Raw genomic sequence first — 21,871 nt, 5'->3', positions numbered from 1 at the left:
ATACAAATATGTATTTTTATTTTATTATTTAGATACTTTTATTATAAATATGGCAAAAGGGTTTTTTATAAACTTTTATTACTTTTTTTTTTAATAATTAGGAAAGCTTTATTATTTTTACTTTTTTAGTCCCTAGAGAGGACAACAACTTGCGATGCTTTGATTACTCCTGTACTATGATGTAATGACATAGCATAACATCATACTGCTATTGGGCAGGCGATCTATCAAGGCACCCCACGGTGATTGCTTGATAGCCATTCTGCCATGCCAGTCCTGAAGCCTTTCAGAAGTGGGGGGCTGCCATGATTATCGTTCGGGGGATTTAAATGCCGCTGTAAGAGTTGACAGTGGCATATAAAGGGTTAACAGCTCCGATGAGCTGCACGGCTCATCAGAGCTGTTGCCACTGGGTGTTGGCTGTAAGAAATGGCCAGCAGACGCGGTGTATGGAGCGAGATCGCCATTCGATCTCCCTTCATACATAGATCGCCAATTCAGGTTCTAGGATCTATTTCCTCTAGTAACGCTCTAGTACCCTGTTGTACTGCCTCCAGCTTGGATACAAGATGTTATACAATGGGAATAGAGGCTCTAGTACCCTGTTGTACCACCTCTAGCTTGTATACAAGATGCAATACAGGCGGGCATGGAGGCTCTAGTACCCTGTTGGGCCGCCTCTAGTTTGGATGCAACATGTGATATAGGCGGGCATTGAGGCATACAAGTTTTGCCTTGCATCCTGTGGCATATTAGTCTAAAGTAGTTTTAACTGAGTCTCTGGATTGGTATCCTAGATGGTCCTATACATCAATGCATGCATAGATAGTTCTATTCGTGATAAATTTGGTGACCAGACGGGCCTTGGAAACATGGCAATGTATCAGCACCATAGCTCTTTTTGTATACTCCTATTTTGTGATGTAATGTTTGTCCATAACAAGCTGTTGTATTCCTTTGAGTAAATCAGAAGTGTACTGGTTTGATACGGGCATTGTGTCAATCTGTTACCTTTTGTGCACAAAACTTCTCATAACTAATTTGGTCCATATAGTGGACTCAAAGCCCAGTTGGCTCCGACAACAGCCCCTTTATATACTAATCACATAGTGGTGCCATCATCACAGGTCCTTCAGCCACCACTTCCCCTCCTCACTGCTGAGCTCCGCCCCTTTATATACTGATCACGTAGGGGTGACATCATCACAGGTCCTTCAGTCACCACTTCTCACTGCTCAGCTCCGCCCCTTATATACTGATCACATGGTGGTGACATCTTCACAGGTCCTATGGCAGTGTAGCAGGTCCTGGTCCCTGCTGTTGTCTCTGTTATCAGCCAGAGGATATATATACACATATACAGCACACTGACATCAGCTACATTCACACCTGATGGTTGCTGCATTATTTTATTGAGCTTTAAAAGAAATTTAGGCGGCAAAGTATATAATCTCCCTGTGATGCTGGAGGATTGGGGTAAGTTTATGTAAAACTGTTTTTGTGCAGTTTTATTGGGTATTTTGGTGCAGTTTCTGTAATTGCAGTAAGTAGAAGGTCTTGTGGTGCGCAGACACCTTCCTGCAGGTATAATAAGGGCTTGTGGTGCGCAGACACCTTCCTGCAGGTATAATAAGGGCTTGTGGTGCGCAGACACCTTCCTGCAGGTATAATAAGGGCTTGTGGTGTGCAGACACCTTCCTGCAGGTATAATAAGGGCTTGTGGTGCGCAGACCCCTTCCTGCAGGTATAATAAGGGCTTGGGGTGCGCAGACACCTTCCTGCAGGTATAATAAGGGCTTGTGGTGCGCAGACACCTTCCTGCAGGTATAATAAGGGCTTGTGGTGCGCAGACACCTTCCTGCAGGTATAATAAGGGCTGGTGGTGTGCCGACACCTTCCTGCAGGTATAATAAGAGCTTGTGGTGCGCAGACCCCTTCCTGCAGGTATAATAAGGGCTTGTGGTGCGCAGACACCTTCCTGCAGGTATAATAAGGGCTTGTGGTGTGCAGACCCCTTCCTGCAGGTATAATAAGAGCTTGTGGTGCGCAGACCCCTTCCTGCAGGTATAATAAGAGCTTGTGGTGCGCAGACACCTTCCTGCAGGTATAATAAGGGCTTGTGGTGCGCAGACACCTTCCTGCAGGTATAATAAGGGCTTGTGGTGTGCGCAGACACCTTTCTGCAGGTATAATAAGGGCTTGTGGTGCGCAGACACCTTTCTGCAGGTATAACAAGGGCTTGTGGTGCGCAGACACCTTCCTGCAGGTATAACAAGGGCTTGTGGTGCGCAGACACCTTCCTGCAGGTATAACAAGGGCTTGTGGTGCGCAGACACCTTCCTGCAGGTATAACAAGGGCTTGTGGTGCGCAGACACCTTCCTGCAGGTATAACAAGGGCTTGTGGTGCGCAGACACCTTCCTGCAGGTATAACAAGGGCTTGTGGTGCGCAGACACCTTCCTGCAGGTATAACAAGGGCTTGTGGTGCGCAGACACCTTCCTGCAGGTATAACAAGGGCTCGTGGTGCGCAGACACCTTCCTGCAGGTATACCAAGGGCTCGTGGTGCGCAGACACCTTCCTGCAGGTATACCAAGGGCTCGTGGTGCGCAGACACCTTCCTGCAGGTATAACAAGGGCTCGTGGTGCGCAGACACCTTCCTGCAGGTATAACAAGGGCTCGTGGTGCGCAGACACCTTCCTGCAGGTATAACAAGGGCTTGTGGTGCGCAGACACCTTCCTGCAGGTATAACAAGGGCTCGTGGTGCGCAGACACCTTCCTGCAGGTATAACAAGGGCTCGTGGTGCGCAGACACCTTCCTGCAGGTATAACAAGGGCTCGTGGTGCGCAGACACCTTCCTGCAGGTATAACAAGGGCTCGTGGTGCGCAGACACCTTCCTGCAGGTATAACAAGGGCTCGTGGTGCGCAGACACCTTCCTGCAGGTATAACAAGGGCTCGTGGTGCGCAGACACCTTCCTGCAGGTATAACAAGGGCTCGTGGTGCGCAGACACCTTCCTGCAGGTATAACAAGGGCTCGTGGTGCGCAGACACCTTCCTGCAGGTATAACAAGGGCTCGTGGTGCGCAGACACCTTCCTGCAGGTATAACAAGGGCTCGTGGTGCGCAGACACCTTCCTGCAGGTATAACAAGGGCTCGTGGTGCGCAGACACCTTCCTGCAGGTATAACAAGGGCTCGTGGTGCGCAGACACCTTCCTGCAGGTATAACAAGGGCTCGTGGTGCGCAGACACCTTCCTGCAGGTATAACAAGGGCTCGTGGTGCGCAGACACCTTCCTGCAGGTATAACAAGGGCTCGTGGTGCGCAGACACCTTCCTGCAGGTATAACAAGGGCTCGTGGTGCGCAGACACCTTCCTGCAGGTATAACAAGGGCTCGTGGTGCGCAGACACCTTCCTGCAGCTATAACAAGGGCTCGTGGTGCGCAGACACCTTCCTGCAGCTATAACAAGGGCTCGTGGTGCGCAGACACCTTCCTGCAGCTATAACAAGGGCTCGTGGTGCGCAGACACCTTCCTGCAGCTATAACAAGGGCTCGTGGTGCGCAGACACCTTCCTGCAGGTATAACAAGGGCTCGTGGTGCGCAGACACCTTCCTGCAGGTATAACAAGGGCTCGTGGTGCGCAGACACCTTCCTGCAGGTATAAACAGGGCTCGTGGTGCGCAGACACCTTCCTGCAGGTATAACAAGGGCTCGTGGTGCGCAGACACCTTCCTGCAGGTATAACAAGGGCTCGTGGTGCGCAGACACCTTCCTGCAGGTATAACAAGGGCTCGTGGTGCGCAGACACCTTCCTGCAGGTATAACAAGGGCTCGTGGTGCGCAGACACCTTCCTGCAGGTATAACAAGGGCTCGTGGTGCGCAGACACCTTCCTGCAGGTATAACAAGGGCTCGTGGTGCGCAGACACCTTCCTGCAGGTATAACAAGGGCTCGTGGTGCGCAGACACCTTCCTGCAGGTATAACAAGGGCTCGTGGTGCGCAGACACCTTCCTGCAGGTATAACAAGGGCTCGTGGTGCGCAGACACCTTCCTGCAGGTATAACAAGGGCTCGTGGTGCGCAGACACCTTCCTGCAGGTATAACAAGAGCTTGTAGCGTGCAGACACCTTCCTGCCGGTATAATACAGGCTTGTAGCGCGCAGACACCTTTCTGCGGGTATAGTAAGGGTTTGTATTGTACGCAGACACCTTCCTGCGGGTATAATAAGGGCTTGTGGTGCGCGCAGACACCTTCCTGCGGGTGTAATAAGGGCTTGTGGCGCGCAGACACCTTCCTGCGGGTGTAATAAGGGCTTGTGGCGCGCAGACACCTTCCTGCGGGTGTAATAAGGGCTTGTGGTGCGCAGACACCTTCCTGCAGGTATAATAAGGGCTTGTGGTGCGCAGACACCTTCCTGCGGGTATAATAAGGGCTTGTGGCGCGCAGACACCTTCCTGCGGGTATAATAAGGGCCTGTGGCGCGCAGACACTTTCGTGCGGGTGTAGTAAGATCTCTTCGGTACTACAAAGGTGATCCAGCTCCATTGAAATCAAAAGGCAAGGTGTTTCAAGGAAACGTCCAAAGATAGGACATGCTGTAATTTTTTTTTTCCACTTTCCCCACACTGCGAAGCAGGAAACCATCACTCATGCATTTGACCCCATTCAAAAGAATATGGTTCATATTCGTCCATCTTATAACGCACAAACCTTGTGCCGTCCTCTCGCCGTGTGAAAGCGGCCGCAGGATAGATCTCTGTTTATCCCAGGTGGCAGGAATTAATTGATTGATGGATCGGCTGGAAGGTTTTTTTCAAGCATCTAACTGGTAATCCCCCTGTAATGTGGTGACGGCTCTGAAGACCCCGTTTCTCTGAATGCGCTATAAGGGGGTTCTGTATATCACACATGATGATGTCCCCGTATGATTTAAATGTCTCTTCTTTTCTCATAAAGGGCCGGCCGCACTAGAACCCCCTAGTTCCTCCAGTTCTCTCAGGTCCTCATCCAAAATGGTCCTCCTGAATGACCCACCGAGGATGGAGAAGACCAGCAATGAGATTACCAAGAGGATATTAAGCTTCACCTTGGAGATCATCTACCTGCTGACCGGACAGGTAAACTTTTCTGTATTTCTCAGTTCTTACGGCTCGGGTTATGCAGCGACTTTGGATGTGAAACAGGTCAAAATGACCAAATCTTACATTATAGCTTTGGGACCTTGTAAATTAATAAAAGTGAAAAATGGGTTTACCTCTGGGGATTCATTGAAATGAAAATATTTTTCAATTGCTATAGTTTCTTAATATTTGGGGATTTTATAATTAAATAGGTATTTCTCCATGTTCTAGTGATTTTCCTGATTTTGGATAATTGAAGGGTTAGATAGATTTTTATTGAAGCCTGGTGAATTTTTGGGAGCAGAAAGAATTGAACTAGAAACATATCAATTCTGGAGAAGAAGCGATGTCTCACAGAATAAAAGGAGAATTCTTTGGAGCTACTGTAGCGTTCATACATCTGTAGGTGTCATATATTTGTTGTCTTCTCATCCAAGAAGTCAGGGTGTGTGTCTATTTTCTCTGTGGGTTCTTGGTGGCCATGTCCTTGTCTACACTTACGATGAAGTCCCCACATAACACCAGGTTGCCTTTCTGGATCTTCTTAATTTCCTTGCCATCTTGTTCAGGAAGTGAACTTGTGCTGAGTTTAATATTTTTTGGCCTTTTTCTGACTTGAGAATTATATATGGGTTCCGTACTTAAAGGGGTTGTCCCGCGCCGAAACGGGGTTTTTTTTTTTTTTTTTCAATAGGCCCCCCGTTCGGCACGAGACAAACCCGATGCATGTATTAAAAAAAAAAAAACGGATAGTACTTACCCGAATCCCCGCGCTCCGGTGACTTCTTACTTACCTTGCTAAGATGGCCGCCGGGATCTTCACCCACGGTGGACCGCAGGTCTTCTCCCATGGTGCACCGTGGGCTCTGTGCGTTCCATTGCCGATTCCAGCCTCCTGATTGGCTGGAATCGGCACACGTGACGGGGCGGAGCTACGAGGAGCAGCTCTCCGGCACGAGCGGACCCATTCAGAAGGGAGAAGACCGGACTGCGCAAGCGCGTCTAATCGGGCGATTAGACGCTGAAATTAGACGGCACAATGGAGACGAGGACGCTAGCAACGGAACAGGTAAGTGAATAACTTCTGTATGGCTCATATTTAATGCACGATGTACATTACAAAGTGCATTAATATGGCCATACAGAAGTGTATAGACCCACTTGCTTTCGCGGGACAACCCCTTTAAGTATTATAAGTTCTGTTGGTAATCCCTATATTTATGGGATGTTATTTTCCCTTAGTGTGGAAGTAATGGGGGTAAATGTTTTCCTGGCGAGCATTGCAGCTTGGGAGACGTCCGCGAATAGTTGGATTCTTTTTCGTATGGATGTGGTAGATTCTTAAGTTTCCTTGCTGCTTGCAACATATTCTCCTTAACGTAAAAAAAAATATATGCTGTAATGTCTCTAGGCAGGTTTTCACAGACTGATTTTGGACGTGGAAGCCTATGTATTCTATCAATGAGATTAATTCCTCCTGTTTGGATTCAGGCTTCAGATTTTGGATTAGTCTTCTCAGATGCCCTGGTAGCTCTGCTGATGAGACTGTCTCTGCTGCTCCTCTTATTTTTATGTTGTTCCACCTATTCCTGTCTTCCAGGTCTGCTAGTTTTGCTTTGACGTTTTCAGGTTCTTCAACTATGTTATAATGTGCATCTACCAATTCATTATGTGAATTGGTCAGCTCGCCCATCTTGGTCTCCAGATGCTCCACTCTGCCTCCCAGGGCATCAATCCATGAGTTTAGTTTTATGTTTATGGAGGCTATGTCCTTTTTTAGGGTTCCTCTTAAGGCTAGTATCATATCCCTAATGAAATTTTCAGATGTTGCCTGATCAGAGTAGGGGATCTCCATAAGTGGGTCTCTTTCCTCTTGCCTGGGTTCCTGTCCTGTCTTCTCTCTATTTGCTGTGTCTGGAACCTCTACTGTCTCCCTTTGCCTTTCATGTTGCTGCTGCCCTGGACTTGTTATGGAGGAACTGGGGCTAACATAGTAAAACGGCGGCTTCCCTGCCTCTGCCCATATGCTGGGGGAAAGTGGCTTTCTCCTCTCCCTGTTTCCTCCATCTCTTCCCGCCTCGTGTGCTGGATTGGTGCTCGGGGAGAAGGGGATCAGGACAAGCCTACTTACCATTTTTCTAATATACAGTGTCACCCCACACCACCACTCCTGGCATCTTCTCCTCTGGCGTGGAAGGTCCAGCGACCTGTTCATCATTCTCCTGCTCTTTCACGACAAAGTCAGTTAACCTTTTTGGCACCGACTTCACCTGCCGCTTCCCTGTCATGTCCCCTTTCTAGTACAGCACTGTGGGGTCTTCAGTGCACTGTGCATCTGTCGGTCTTTACTTCACTGTGAGGTGCTGGCCACAGAGTTCACTCACTTGCGTCTGCTAGCTCCATCCAGTTCACTTCTTCCCTGGCAATGTTCCCCCATGTCAGGGGCCTCTGCAGGGCAAATTCTCGGCTCAAGGAGCTTCGGTCCACTGCTGCAATCAGCTGCGTGGGTGTCCCCAAAAATTTAGCCAGCAGCTTCGCTGGTAGCGCTAGGCCGTGGAAGGCTGGAAGGCTTTGTGGCATCTGATCAGGCTGCAAAGCCCCTCATCTTGAGCCTCTTAGTGTTGGGAGGTCTGTGGACAGTTTTAGAAAGCTGTAGGGTGCAGCAAAGGGCCCAATGGTGCCATATTGTTCTGGTACAAGATCGGAGCTCTCCTGCTGCATGTCCTCCTGCAATGGCAGATAGGCCACCCAACATTATTAAAACGTTTGACATGTTGCTCTATACAGTGGGATCACAATCTCGCACTTTTTATTTACGGAGGTATACTAGGTTCAATCCCCTACATATCTCTCTCTCTCTATACACAGGATTACACGATAGTGAAGAAGACATCGGGTGACGATGCAACTCCCAACAGCCATCTCTATGAGTCGGGAGGATGGAGCAGGAGCCAGAGCCCCATCACAGAGGCTCCTCCTCACTTACCGATACATGAGCAGGAGATCCTAGAACTCACCAACAAGATCACTGAGCTGCTGACTGGAGAGGTGACACTGCTGGGAATGCTGGGAAATTATACAGTAACAGTACTAGAGGATTCTGGGTAATGATGGTATTTTTGTGTGTCATTGTGTGTCAGGTTCCTATAAGGTATCAGGATGTTGCTCTCTATCTCTCCATGGAGGAGTGGGAGTATTTAGAAGAACACAAGGATCTGTACAAGGACGTCATGATGGAGAACCACCAGCCTCTTACATCACAAGGTAAGAAGAGACCTACAAAATACATTGTTATAATATACACATAGCTACTCTGTATTTTTCGGATTGTTGGATGCATGTTTAATCAGAAAAAATAGGCTTAAAGGTTTAGACCTCTAATAGTGTGAAGTTAGGGGCGTTCACATCACGTTTTATGCATCCGTCATACATATACGTGTTAATATAAACAAAATGTATTCAAAGACATTCCGATAGGCTAGAGCTGGTCAGATATCATTAAACAGGGCATACTTTTGACTGCGTTTCACCTTCTTTACGTTTGTACACTTTATTTTTTGTGGGACAGTAAAGCATGACATAAAGTACTTTTGTGTCCCACGAAGAAATTTATGCTTAACACTTTACACTATAGTCTATAGGAAACCTATGGAAACATAAAGCATTTCTCAAATGCCAAAGAACCACGACTACAAAACTTTAAAAGAGAGACTTTACAGTGATAAATGTATATGTTTTTAATGTACATTTAACAAATATACTAAATAATAGATTAAAAACGTGATGTGAAAAGCTGTTTAACCCTGAAATGGATGCTTATTAGTTTAAGTCATTAAACTTATTAGCACAGTGTCTTATACTCTAGCTTATCGGTGTTCTTACTATAGGAGGTCCTGAAAACATGACCTGTTGGTGGTCCCTGAGGACTGGAGTGGGGAAACACTGCTCTAGCAGAATGACTTGGGTAATGGTCAGGAGACGAGGAGGATTTTCACTGTAAGGCTCTGTTTGGGGATGTTGGCTCTTCAGTTGAGCTGTGTCACCTATTGAACTAATTACAGCAGAGATAATGGTGGTAATGTAGAAGAACTGAGAGAAACGGATCAGTTATTGTGAATCAATTTTGGGGAGGAGTATTGATTTTTAAAATAAAATTAAAGTATTGTGTAGTAGGTCCACTTTAGGTAAGTATTTATTCACTGAGACAGTAGGGTTCTTATTTTGTCTATATTTATTCACTAGGGATGAGCGAGCGTACTCGGAAAAGCACTACTCGCTCGAGTAATTTGCTTTATCCGAGTATCGCTGTGCTCGTCCCTGAAGATTCGGGTGCCGGCACGGAGCGGGGAGCTGCAGGGGAGAGCGGGGAGGAACGGAGGGGAGATCTTTCTCTCCCTCTCTCCCGCCCACTCTCCCCTGCTCCCCGCTGTGACTCACCTGTCAGCTGCAGCGGCACCCGAATCTTCAGACCCGAGCACAGCGATACTCGGATAAAGCAAATTACTCGAGCGAGTAGTGCTTTTCCGAGTACGCTCGCTCATCTCTATTATTCACTGAAAAGGACCCACTAAAGAAATGTCCTATACTATTTAAAAATTAACTTATTTATTCTGTTAAAAATAAAGCCAAGCGCTTGTAGTGACACAAATTAATAACACCTCTATTTATTTTAAACAATTCAAGTCCTGATGATGTATAAAGACCTCTATTGCTTCTTTCCTAGAGGTGTAAATATATATAGCCACCCTAATTACGGTCTGCTATAATGAGATACTTGGTCTCAATCGTGTATATTAGATGATGAAAATTATTTCAATTCCGTATTGTAAATCTCATATGTATATTAATCATAGATTGCTCGGTGCACTTAGTTATATTTCTTATATTCTGTGCACTTTTTATATCTCCCAGGCTCGACGCGTTTCCTCGGCCTCTTTTAATCTAGGGCCGATTCATCAGGATCAAGGAGTTATTTTATTACATATGTTGATGTTCACTTAGATGGTACACCAAAAAATCCAGGTACCACTATCACTTCTTTTGAGGGTCCCTGGTTAGATACTTTAATATGAATTGGAAATGGGACACTATTGATCCACATTGAACGTGATAGTCAATGGTGAGAGAGTCCTGAGCACTTTACAAAAAATATGCGAATAAGCGATATCTTTAAGGTGATATTTTAGCTTATGTCTCACTGGATCTTATATGCCACTCTAGATCATGCTGATATAATGTAGCTCATGTGCCAGAGAGGCCTGATATGTGCATATACTACTGGCTTTTATTGCCAAGATATATTATATAGTATATTGCTACAGTGAGAACCGCTACAATCACATTTAAAACACTTGCTCGCTAGGAATCTCTCTGTCTATGATAATGTCTGATGAGATTTAGTGGCACAGTCATAGACATATGAGGATACTCAGAGCGTGTTGTAATGTCCGTGGTGTTTCTTATATGTGAATGATTGTTGTGGTGATGAGTGAGCTAGATATTGCCGCTCATTTCACCCAAACAGCCTTTCTATGTTGATTAGTGCAACACAATCATCCGCTTAGAATCACTGGATAAGCTGAGTATTGCTGCTTATTGAAGCTGATTCAGCCCTATGTTGCTCGTTTTTGCAGTAAGGAGAATCACTTAGTACTCAATGCAATGCCTGGAGCATAGAGCTTGATAATGCTCCTCCAGACACACACGCTCACATACAACCGCCATAGTATTCTGACAGCGGTTCTCACTGTAGCAATATACTATATAATATATCTTGGCAAAAAAAGCCAGTAGTATATGCACATATCAGGCCTCTCTGGGACATGAGCTACATTACATCAGCATGATCTAGAGTGGCATATAAGAATCAGTGAGACATAAGCTAAAATATCATCTTAAAGATATCGCTTATTTGCATATTTTTAGTAAAGTGCTCAGGACGCTCTCACCATTGACTATCACGTTCAATGTGGATCAATAGTGTCCCATTTCCAATTCATATTAAAGTATCTAACCAGGGACCCTCAAAAGAAGTGATAGTGGTACCTGGATTTTTTGGTGTACCATCTAAGTGAACATCAACATATGTAATAAAATAACTCCTTGATCCTGATGAATCGGCCCTAGATTAAAAGAGGCCGAGGAAACGCGTCGAGCCTGGGAGATATAAAAAAGTGCACAGAATATAAGGAATATAACTAAGTGCACCGAGCAATCTATGATTAATATACATATGAGATTTACAACACTGAATTGAAATAATTTTCATCATCTAATATACACGATTGAGACCAAGTATCTCACTATAGCAGACCGTAATTAGGGTGGCTATATATATCTACACCTCTAGGAAAGAAGCAATATAGGTCTTTATACATCATCAGGACTTGCATTGTTTAAAATAAATAGAGGTGTTATTAATTTGTGTCACTACAAGCGCTTGGCTTTATTTTTAACAGAATAAATAAAAGTTAATTTTTAAATAGTATAGGACATTTCTTTAGTGGGTCCTTTTCAGTGAATAAACACTTTAGGTAAGTAGCTACATACCAGGGAGATATCCAAATGTATAAGTGTAACTATATATGTACGCACCTTTGTACGGATAAGATACTACACTCATTGTCAAAAAAATCAATCACATAGCTGTTGTCGTTTTGCTGCAAAACTCAGCATGCAGTTACATCTCAGACAGATATACAAATGATGAGAGTTGGGGTGATTAGATGAATGGTCTTGTCACCTGAGGCTCTAAAAATGGTTCCACTCTCCACCTATAAAAAGGATTCTCAGAGGCTACTTGTGTCTAGTGGACCTCTTTTTCTGCTTGTTTAGAGCTGGTTGACCACTAGACGAGCCTTTATGATGCAATCAAAGAGATTTTTCCCTGTTAACAGTGTTTGAGAGGGGCGCATTATTGGAATACAAAAAGCTGGATGATTGTATCAACAAATTGCCCGCCAGCTGGGCCGTTCTGTCCAGACTGTTATAGGGTGGTGGGACCAGTAGAAACATGAGGCCATCAACAGACCACCAGTCGAGAGAATCATCTGATCATTCAACAAGCTCAAGCATCTCCAATTGTTTCGTTGTCCACTAGCCGGAGACTGGTGGCTTCATCGTTACAGGCCCCTGAGTCGGTCTGAACCATTTCCGGGAGCTTGGCTGAAGGACATTATGTACACTGCCTTTTATACCCACCCACCATTGCTTCCTTTTGGAGTGGTGCCATGAACAATGAAACTGTTACAGAGTGGAACCGAGTTATCTTCAGCGATGAAGCCAGCTATAGTCTGGGTATTCACGACAGCTGTCTTCATGTCTGGATACCTTGGGGTAAGTGCCTCTATTCTGCTTTTGCTGTGGAGAGTTATACTATCCTCCATGGCCACCCGTATCACATCTTACATCCAAGCTAGAGGCAATACAACAGGGTACTGGAGCCTCCATGTCCACCCATATCACATCTTGTATCCAAGCTAAAGTCGGTACAACAGGGTACTAGAGTCTCCCTACAAGGGGTCGGTTCTCCGCAATAAATTATCCTTTTGCTCTAATAATCACTTATATCAACATTACAATCACACAGAGAAAGCTTCATTGAATTCCGACAACTCCTAGGCGAAGGATTTTTTTTAACATAATATATATATATATATATATATATATATATATATATATATATATATATATAGGCAGACCATATAGAATTCTGTTTTTGCAGAGTTTTTCGCTATACCGTGGAATTTTGCGGTACCTACAGGAATTACAGTACGAAACTAGCGCTTGCTGACGTGAGATTGTACATGGTACACTGTTGGCTGATGGAATGTGTTCTGTATCCTGGGCACTGATTGGCTCACTGATTGTAGAATGCTGTTCGTTTGTTTGTTGCGTGTAAACCGCCGTCGCTAAGCAGCGCATGATTCATTCACTTTTGCAATTGTCTCACAGTTCACCTGACAGATTGATATCTGTAAATATAACACAGCTCAGGTCCGTGGCTAGCGGCCATGAAGTGTGGACGCACCTAGGAGAGGCTCCGTGGACATCCGGCTGTTTAAAACATATCCTTAATTCCCTGAGGCACTACAACCTTGCACAGGTGCCCTGAGACTACAGTAGTGTTAGTGGAAACGACGACGGAGCTTCTGATATGGCTCCTAAGCTAAATGTACAGTGGGGTGCACGGGACCGGGCCTGCCTCGTTTACTCACGGCGCGCCATGTGGTGGACAGAGGCAGCAAAGACAGCACTGGTGACCATGGCTCCTTTCCTGAGGGACTCGGTGAGTGAGACCTTTGATACCGGCAGGGAACTGGACATTAGGTGCAGGGTGGCACCTCCCCCAGCATTGATCAGGTGGTCGCGGAGGCGCGCTGAAGACCCTGCCTGTACTTCACTGGTTCTGCTGCCAGAGGACTGCTGTGGAGGCTGTGGGGTGAGTGAGAGCATGAACAGCGGCCGCGGGACTGGGACATTCCAGGGGGACTCCTTCACTGTAGCAGAGGAGGGTGAGGGAGTGCTAGGGTTGAAGGGACGGCCCCTCCTCCATCTTGATGGGCAACTGCTGCTTGTGTGGGGGTGAGACAGAAGCCATCACAATATATTGCTGAGGACTGTGATAGAGAGTCCCAGGAAGGGGGTTTCCCTACCCCAATACAGGCCAGTCCTTTAGAGGTCTGTAATATCCTGCAGGTCCAGGTCTCTCTGCGGCTACAAAATGACTGGAGATAGGAATACCTCACCACTACTACTCCTCCCCCATGTGTACTCCTGAGAGGATGAGACTGCTCTAATCTACTACATCATAGAACTCCTGAGAGTACGAGACTGCTCTAATCTACTACATCATAGAACTCCCGAGAGCACGAGACTGCTCTAATCTACTACATCATAGAACTCCCAAGAGTACGAGACTGCTCTGATCTACTACATCATAGAACTCCTGAGAGTACGAGACTGCTCTAATCTACTACATCATAGAACTTCTGAGAGTACGAGACTGCTCTAATCTACTACATCATAGAACTCCCAAGAGTACGAGACTGCTCTAATCTACTACATCATAGAACTCCCAAGAGTACGAGACAACTCTAATCTACTACATCATAGAACTTCTGAGAGTACGAGATTGTTCTAATCTACTACATCATAGAACTTCTGAGAGTACGAGATTGTTCTAATCTACAATATTATAGAACTTCTGAGAGTACGAGACTGCTCTAATCTACTACATCATAGAACCCCTGAGAATACGGATTCACTTTGGGTTCATGCACTACTCTGCCCCTCTGTGCAAAAGAACTTTGCTTGCCTATAGTAAACTCCAGTGGAGTGGGTGACTTCCATTTTGGTGGTTGGCTCCTGCTAACCGTAATCATATCCCAGCCCTTACCTCCAGGATGTCCGCTGTGGCCGATGCTGTCATGGTTACTCAGCAGCAAGGATAGAGACACTGCCCTACAAGCTGCTAGACGTAAAGACTAAAATTCAACAACAGCTTCTCCATCTTCCCCGACTTCTTGGCCACTCTTCAAAAAACACGGGCATCTTTCGTCAACGTCAAGCGCAGGTTGCGAGATGCTGCTATCCAATATTCCATGATGTATCCTACCCGTCTGCGTCTCATACATGGCGACCGCACTATCTTCTTCTCTACACCTGCGGAGGCCGAAACTTGCTTGCATCGGCTCCTGAGATCGCCCAGACGCTGACCTGGAACCCCAAGAGTTTGATTTAAATACCCAAGTGCTGCAACCCTGTAGAGTCTGCCCTCCCTTATTTATTTTTTTTATATATATTTAATTTTTCTTTTTCCACTCTTCCCCCCCCCCCCCCCTTCCCCCTTTTTTTTTTTTTTTTTTTTTGTTGTTGTGCGAACTGACCAGCCCTGTATGACAGAGACTTTGGGACTACTTCTCCCATGCCTCAGGGAATTTTGGTGTGAATTGCAAGACCATGCCCTATGCATTACCATCTGACAGGTGGACTCTCTCCCCCTATATTTGCTACGTTGCATGTACTAAATACTACTGTTTTCCTAATCCTGAACAATTGGGCACACATGTATCTGCAAGCCTGGTTTATATTGTTTAGTTGCAGTTTTTTTAAAGTTCAGCACAGTTTGATGCAGTAGGATGTGTAGGTGCGTAGTTGGGAGGAATATATAGAGGTCCAGATGATTCATCCATATAATCCATATGTCTAATTTCACTATGCTGTCCTGGAATGTCCAGGGATTGGGCTCTCCCAGGAAGCGCTCTATGGTATTCTAACAAGTGAGATGCTATAACCCACATATAGTATGTCTCCAGGAGACTCCTCTGACTCCAGAGTCAAAATCGTGGTTACGCAAGCCATGGGTCAAGTGGTCCATTCATGCTGCTCATACCTCATACTCCAGGGGAATATCTATTCTGATACACAAATGACTCAGAGGGGAGCCTGGTCAAACCGTGAGAGATCCTGAGGGGAGATATATTTTTATTCAGGCCTGGGTTGAGTCGAATCCATATGTTATTCTTGGGATATACCTGCTGCTGCCGGCGACCCTAATGATCCTTTATCGGGCGGCCCAATTTGCGGCTCAGTTCCCGAATGCTGCAGTTGTTTGTATGGGTGACTTTAATATGCTAGTTGATACATCATTAGACAAACCCAATACTATCCAGCCCATTTCCGTTACTCCACATCCTACAGAACTAGCTTCATTTACTCAGGAGGTTTGAGGGCTAAACATCTGGCGGATCAGGAGTTTTCCTGCTGCTCAGCTTGCAGCAACTGTCCTGTATCAATTTACATTTTTGGTAATGCCTGTATCTGTACAACAGTAGCTAAAGTACAATATTTTCCTAGAGGAATGTCAGAACATCCTCCCCTCTGGGCGGAGTTTGGTATGGCAAATGGCAAAACTGATAGGCATGGTTGGAGAATACATCCCTTTTGGCTAAGTCTATTTGAACCACATGATCGTATACCTGACCAACTCAACACCTTCCTGGAAATGAATAGTCCTGATGCCAACCCAGCACTACTCTGGGAGACCCTTACGGCCTTCCTCAAAGGTTGTCTACACTCCTCCATATCTTTCATTAAGCAAAACACTTCCCGATGTGAGCAGGAGATGGCATCTGAATACTCCAGACTGGAAATGGACTTACATTGCGGACCCCTCGGATGACAATAGAACAAGGTGGTCGAGCCAGGGAAGGCAATATCTCCTATATTTGCAAGAGAGGACTCGAAGCTCCACTTTCTTTGTTAAGCAGAAATACGTATATTACGTATCACATCTGATTCAGATGAAGTTGTTATTGACAGAGATCAGATCAGGATGCGGTTTCAGCAGTTCAACACTAAAGTTCATCATTCTCAAGATGCCCTGAACGATTTCCTAGATAAACTTGCGTTCCTGACACTCTCACGAGACCAGCAAACATTCATAGATGCACTCTTCACCCTAACTGAACTGACGGAGGAGCTCTCGGGTATGTGCAGGGGTAGATCGCCAGGCCCTGATGGCATTCCAATCGCGGTATATGCCAAATATCAAGACATACTCCCTATTTTACTTGCTACGTATAATGCGGCTTGTGAGAGGGGAGCTCTCCCTCTATCGTTTTACGAAGCAACAATAGTACTCATCCTAAAGCCAGATAAAGATCCCCTAGATTGTGGTTTCTACTTAATACTGGCGATTTCTCTACTTAATACTGATTACAAACTTTTAATTAAAATGATGGCCAATCGCTTCAATACCATAATACTGGATTTAATTCACCCGGACCAAACAGGGTTTATGCCTGAAAAGTCTACCAGAGATATTTTACGGAGGGCCCAAGTGGTGACGTAGGTGGGGGGCTGCCGGTGGAGAGGACTGGGCCTTTGCCTTTTTAGATGCCGCAAAGGCATTCGACTCAATTGAAGTATGCATGCATACTGCCGCCGATCCCATTGAAAGCAATGGGATGCAGGCAACCCCCACGGTGATTTTCGGGAAAGGGCTTTAAATATAAATTCTTCCCTGAAAATCATCCCTAAGTGTAGGGGAAAAAAATTACTCACCTAGCAGCGCTGTCCAAGCTCTGACGCGTCTTCTCTCTGTAATCCTGGCACTGATTTAAAGCACTTTCAAGAGGTGGGAATTTAAAAATCCCTACCTCTTTAAGGTGCTTGTCTGATTGGTTGAGCGCTCAGCCAATCACAGGCAGTACTCAGCCATTCACTGAATGACAGCTGAGTGCTGCCTGTGATTGGTCACGGCACTCAGCCATTCATTTAATTCAATGAAAATTACTGTGGGGCTTGCCTGCATCCCAGCTTTGCCCCATTGAAAGCAAAGGGAGAAAATCGCTTTTCTTTGCCACAGCTGTGACAGCTGTGGCAGGGAGTTCCTTCATCCCATCGGGTAGTCCCCAGTGTTCAGTGATGAGGGGACTCCCCGCGTGGATTTTTTACGCACAGCACAGACCTTCCTGGCGCACAGATGTTCTATCTTTTGCAGGTGCGACTATTTCGACATGTGAACACACAATAGGAAACCAGTGGTTCTATCAGACGCGCTTTTTTGCGCTCATAAGCGCGCGCAAAAAACACTAGTCTGACTTTGCCCTTAAGAGTGTGTTTTCAGCCTATCAGGAATATTATAAGTTTTTGTCTACTTTTGTGATTTGAAAATAAAAATAAATGAATAAATACCTTTTTTTTTATCCTAACAGATAATCCTAATAAGAACTCTGAGAAAAACATCATGTTATCATCCAATTATAAAGTAGAAGATGAAGATACAGTTCAGCAATCTTCAAGAGAAAATCTCATTACCCTTCACTTACAGCCAGGACATCACAGTACAGATGAGAAGCCATACTCCTGTTCAGAAAGTGGGATATATCTTACAGATCAAATTAATTGTATTCTACATGAGAGAAGTCACCCAGGGCAGATGCAGTTTCCTTGCTCAGAATGTGAGAATTCCCCTATAACTGAAGCCAAAGTCATAGATCATCTGATAATTCATTCGGAACAAAAAACTTGTTCCAGTTCAGATTGTGGGAAATTTTTTACAGAAAAAACAGCTCAGCTGAGAAAACATCAAAGCATTCACATGAGAAAGAAGCTATTTTCATGTTCAGAATGTGGGAAATATTTTACAATAAAATCAAATCTTATTTCACATCAGAGAATTCACACAGGAGAGAAGCCATTTTCTTGTTCAGAGTGTAGGAAATGTTTTATTGATAGAAAAACCCTTGTTAGACATCAGAGCAGTCACACAGGAGAGAAGCCATTTCCTTGTTTAGTATGTGGGAAATGTTTCATAGTAAAATCAGACCTTGTTTCACATCAGAGAATTCATACGGCAGAGAAACCATTTTCATGTTCAGAATGTAGAAAATGTTTTAGAAAAAGATCTAATTTTCTTTCCCATCGGAGAACTCACACAGGAGTAAAGCCATTTTCATGTTCAGAATGTGGAAAGTGTTTTACAGAAAAATCAACTCTAGTTTCACATCAGAGAATTCACACAGGAGAGAAGCCGTATTCATGTTCAGAATGTGGGAAATGTTTTACAATTAAATCAAGCCTTGTTAAACATCAGAGAATTCACACCGGAGAGAAGCCTTATCCATGTTCAGGATGTGGGAAATGTTTTACAGTTAAATCAAGCCTTATTAGGCATCAGAAAATTCACACGGGAGAAAAAACATATTTATGTTCAGCATAAGGGAAATGTTTTACAAATAAATCAGATCATGTAACAAAAGAGAAAATTCACAAAAGAAATAAGCCATTTCCATGTTCAAAATGTGGGAAATGTTTTATTTTAGTACCAGTACCACATAAAGCGATCATCAAAGATGTCAGAGTGGGAAAGTCGTTTTGACGTTATATACATGAAAAACGTTTTACAAGGAAATCAACATTCTAGTTTGGAATATGGGAAATGCTAAGAAATTTAAAAAAAAAAGATTTTTAGCACTTCCTTTACATTCAAAGCAGTGAAGCTGAACTGTCACCATAATGGCCCTTGCTTCTTATTACTATAGTCATAAATTCACCCACTGCAGGAGAATCCGGAGCGACATAGTGAAAAAGTAAAAAACCAATGTAAACATTTAAATGTTAACCATATTGTCGCCGTGGTTCTGAGATCTGTTCCTTTCTAGTAATCTGGTTCAGGTTTTGTATTTGGTTCACTTCATCTTCTGATCTGGTGGGAGTGGTATTAGCTGAGACTTGCTTACTGTTATTTGTGTGTAACTTAAGCGGGCTATTTACCCTGGCCTTGTGCCTAACTCATTGCTGCTTAATTCAATCTCCCGCTGACTGTGGTTGAAATCAGAGTTTGGTGCCAGATGCCTTTTTCCTGGATTTTTCACAAAGTTAAGTACTGAAGTTACTATTGTTGATCTCTGTGGTTATCTCCTCTCCCACATACGGTCTGCTAGTTTCCTGGGCATGTGGTCAGGTTCACCCTTGTTAGGACGGGTTATCTGCCTATAGGCAGGTCCCTTACCTGGGTAAATAGTTTATAAGGACAGTTCTTCCCTGGTGTTGGTTATGTGTATTGTTTACTATTGTTTTGTGCACACTTGTGGTCTGTTTGTTCACAGCCGTGAATGTTTTAGGTTTTCGGATGCATGGCGTCCTGACTGGATGTGACACATATAGTAACATAGCTTGTAGGGCTGCAAAAATACATATTTCCACTAGTTTAGTTTATTATCCTGCAATGTTGATCCTGACGATCTGTGGACATTCATTAAAACAGTATGAAACCATATGCAAAAAAGATCATGGATAAGTCGTTCGGTTTTGTTGCTCAAACACCCGATACTGTCTCTTTGGCAAAAAGAAACCTCCAGCGGGCATTATTAGGCCTCATAGACATTTGCATATTTTGATCAGTATTTTTATTGGTATATGAAAGTTAAAACTAAGAGTCTAAAACATGAAAGACCTGAAACTATTTATTTTATACTTTGCTCCGTCTCCGTGGCACTTCGAGACCAAAATAAGCAAATGTGAATGAATGAGGCCTTACTGTCCAACTAGTCTCTTATTTGGGAGATTTTATTTCTCGCTCATCATGGAGTGCATACACCGCCACTGAGTGAGTAAATCAGCACCAAACCATTACATTTCCACCACCGTGATTTCAAGTAAGAATCAGGTTCTTCTGGTGATACATGAAATACACTACTGGTCAAAAGTTTTAGAACATTTTCAATTTTTCTAGTTTTTATTGATACTTGCACAGTTCAATGTCTCAGATGTACTTTTGAAATGAAAGCAAAGAGCAAATAAACAACATGAATAAGAATAATGAATTACTGTATATACTCGAGTATAAGCCTAGTTTTTCAGCACATTTTTGTGTGCTGAAAAAGCCCCCCTTGGCTTATACTCGAGTCAGGCAAGGCTTAAAAAAAAAACCTCCATACTCCCCTCCCAGCCGGCGTCTGTGTCTAAGGCGACGGTGCGGCAGGCTGCTTGAATTCTCTCTTTTGTCATCCCCGCCGTCCTCTTTGCTTTGCTCTGTCATCCCTAGCCGTCAGAGCTGTGTAAGAGCTGTGATTAGATCAAGCGTCAGCCAATCACAGCTGGTGCTGGATCATTTACAGCCAATCAAGCTGCTTTAGAATTCTCCCCGCTGTCATCTCCCTGCTTGGCTTTCAAATCCCCTGCCGTCAGTGCTGTGTAAATAAGCAATGTGATTGGATCAAACGCCAGCTGTGATTGGCTGGCGCTCAATCCAATCAAAGCGCTTACTTACACAGCACTGACAGAGCCAAGCAGAAAGGACAGCGGGGAGAATTCAAGCAGCATGTCAGTACACTCATTGACAACCCAAATCATGATATGAAGCATATTTGGGTATATTTGATACCATTAAAATGGTTGTCAGAACGGAGTTGGTCACCATTAAGAATTTTCTTCTCAAAAAAAAAACCAAACGCCTTCCTGAAAATTTGTCAGAAGAAACTTCAATGTACGGAGCATATACACTCACTGTCAAAAATAATAATCAAGCACTAGAAGGAGTTGTCGGGATGAAACTTTCTCTGTGGGATTGTAACATTGTTATAAGTAATTCAGATTATATATATATATATATATATATATATATATATATATATATATATATATATATGACGGAAGCCCTCACTGACTGACTGACTCGCCAATAATTCTCTCACTTCCCAAAGTCGTAGAAAAATGAAATTTGGCACGAGCATTGATTATGTCCAAAATAGGAAAACTAAAGAGGTCCCAACTCGATTATTCCATTCTAGCATAAAAGAACTAGCGTCCAAATTTTATGTACGGAATCTAATTCTCTCACTTCACGATGCAACAAATAATTACACAAATGTTTACCACAATATATGAAATTTGCCATGACCATTCTTTGCGTACTAAATATTGGAAATTTAAAGGTTTGCAACTTGATTATTCAATCCTATGCATAAAAGTGACCCCCTATGTAATGTAACTAATAACACATCTGTACTGCACAAACCTGAAATTTGGCATGACCATTCCTATGTTATGTAACTAACAACATATCTGTACCCGGCAATATATGAGACAGTTATCTTCTCAGCAAAACAAAACACATTTAGAAATATGAGTATATACTGACAGGAATAAAACTGACTGTTGTATGTATTGAAAGGCTGTAAAGTACAACAGGAAGTGGACATGGACTGCTGGGATGGAGTATGCCTTTAAGTAT

The 21,871-nt window shown here is 44.2% G+C and overlaps 2 protein-coding genes across 2 annotated transcripts in view; both read left to right on the top strand.

The window, feature by feature from the left end:
- The window catches only part of LOC136613009 (zinc finger protein 850-like), a 151,434-nt gene that overhangs the window by 20,251 nt on the left and 109,312 nt on the right, over positions 1-21,871 (top strand). The gene's annotated exons all lie outside the window — the stretch shown is intronic.
- Positions 1,306-20,006, top strand: LOC136620273 (gastrula zinc finger protein XlCGF26.1-like). Its single transcript, XM_066594976.1, has 5 exons — positions 1,306-1,476; positions 4,967-5,127; positions 7,999-8,178; positions 8,271-8,394; positions 17,850-20,006. The coding sequence occupies exons 1-5, from the start codon at positions 1,461-1,463 to the stop codon at positions 18,854-18,856; spliced, it is 1,488 nt and encodes a 495-aa protein (XP_066451073.1). The 5' UTR covers positions 1,306-1,460; the 3' UTR covers positions 18,857-20,006.

Source organism: Eleutherodactylus coqui, chromosome 1 (genome assembly GCF_035609145.1).
Source record: "Eleutherodactylus coqui strain aEleCoq1 chromosome 1, aEleCoq1.hap1, whole genome shotgun sequence".
Taxonomy (NCBI): Eukaryota; Metazoa; Chordata; class Amphibia; order Anura; family Eleutherodactylidae; genus Eleutherodactylus; species Eleutherodactylus coqui.
Note: the sequence above shows the minus strand (reverse complement) of the source record. Positions and strands in the feature narration are given on the sequence as shown.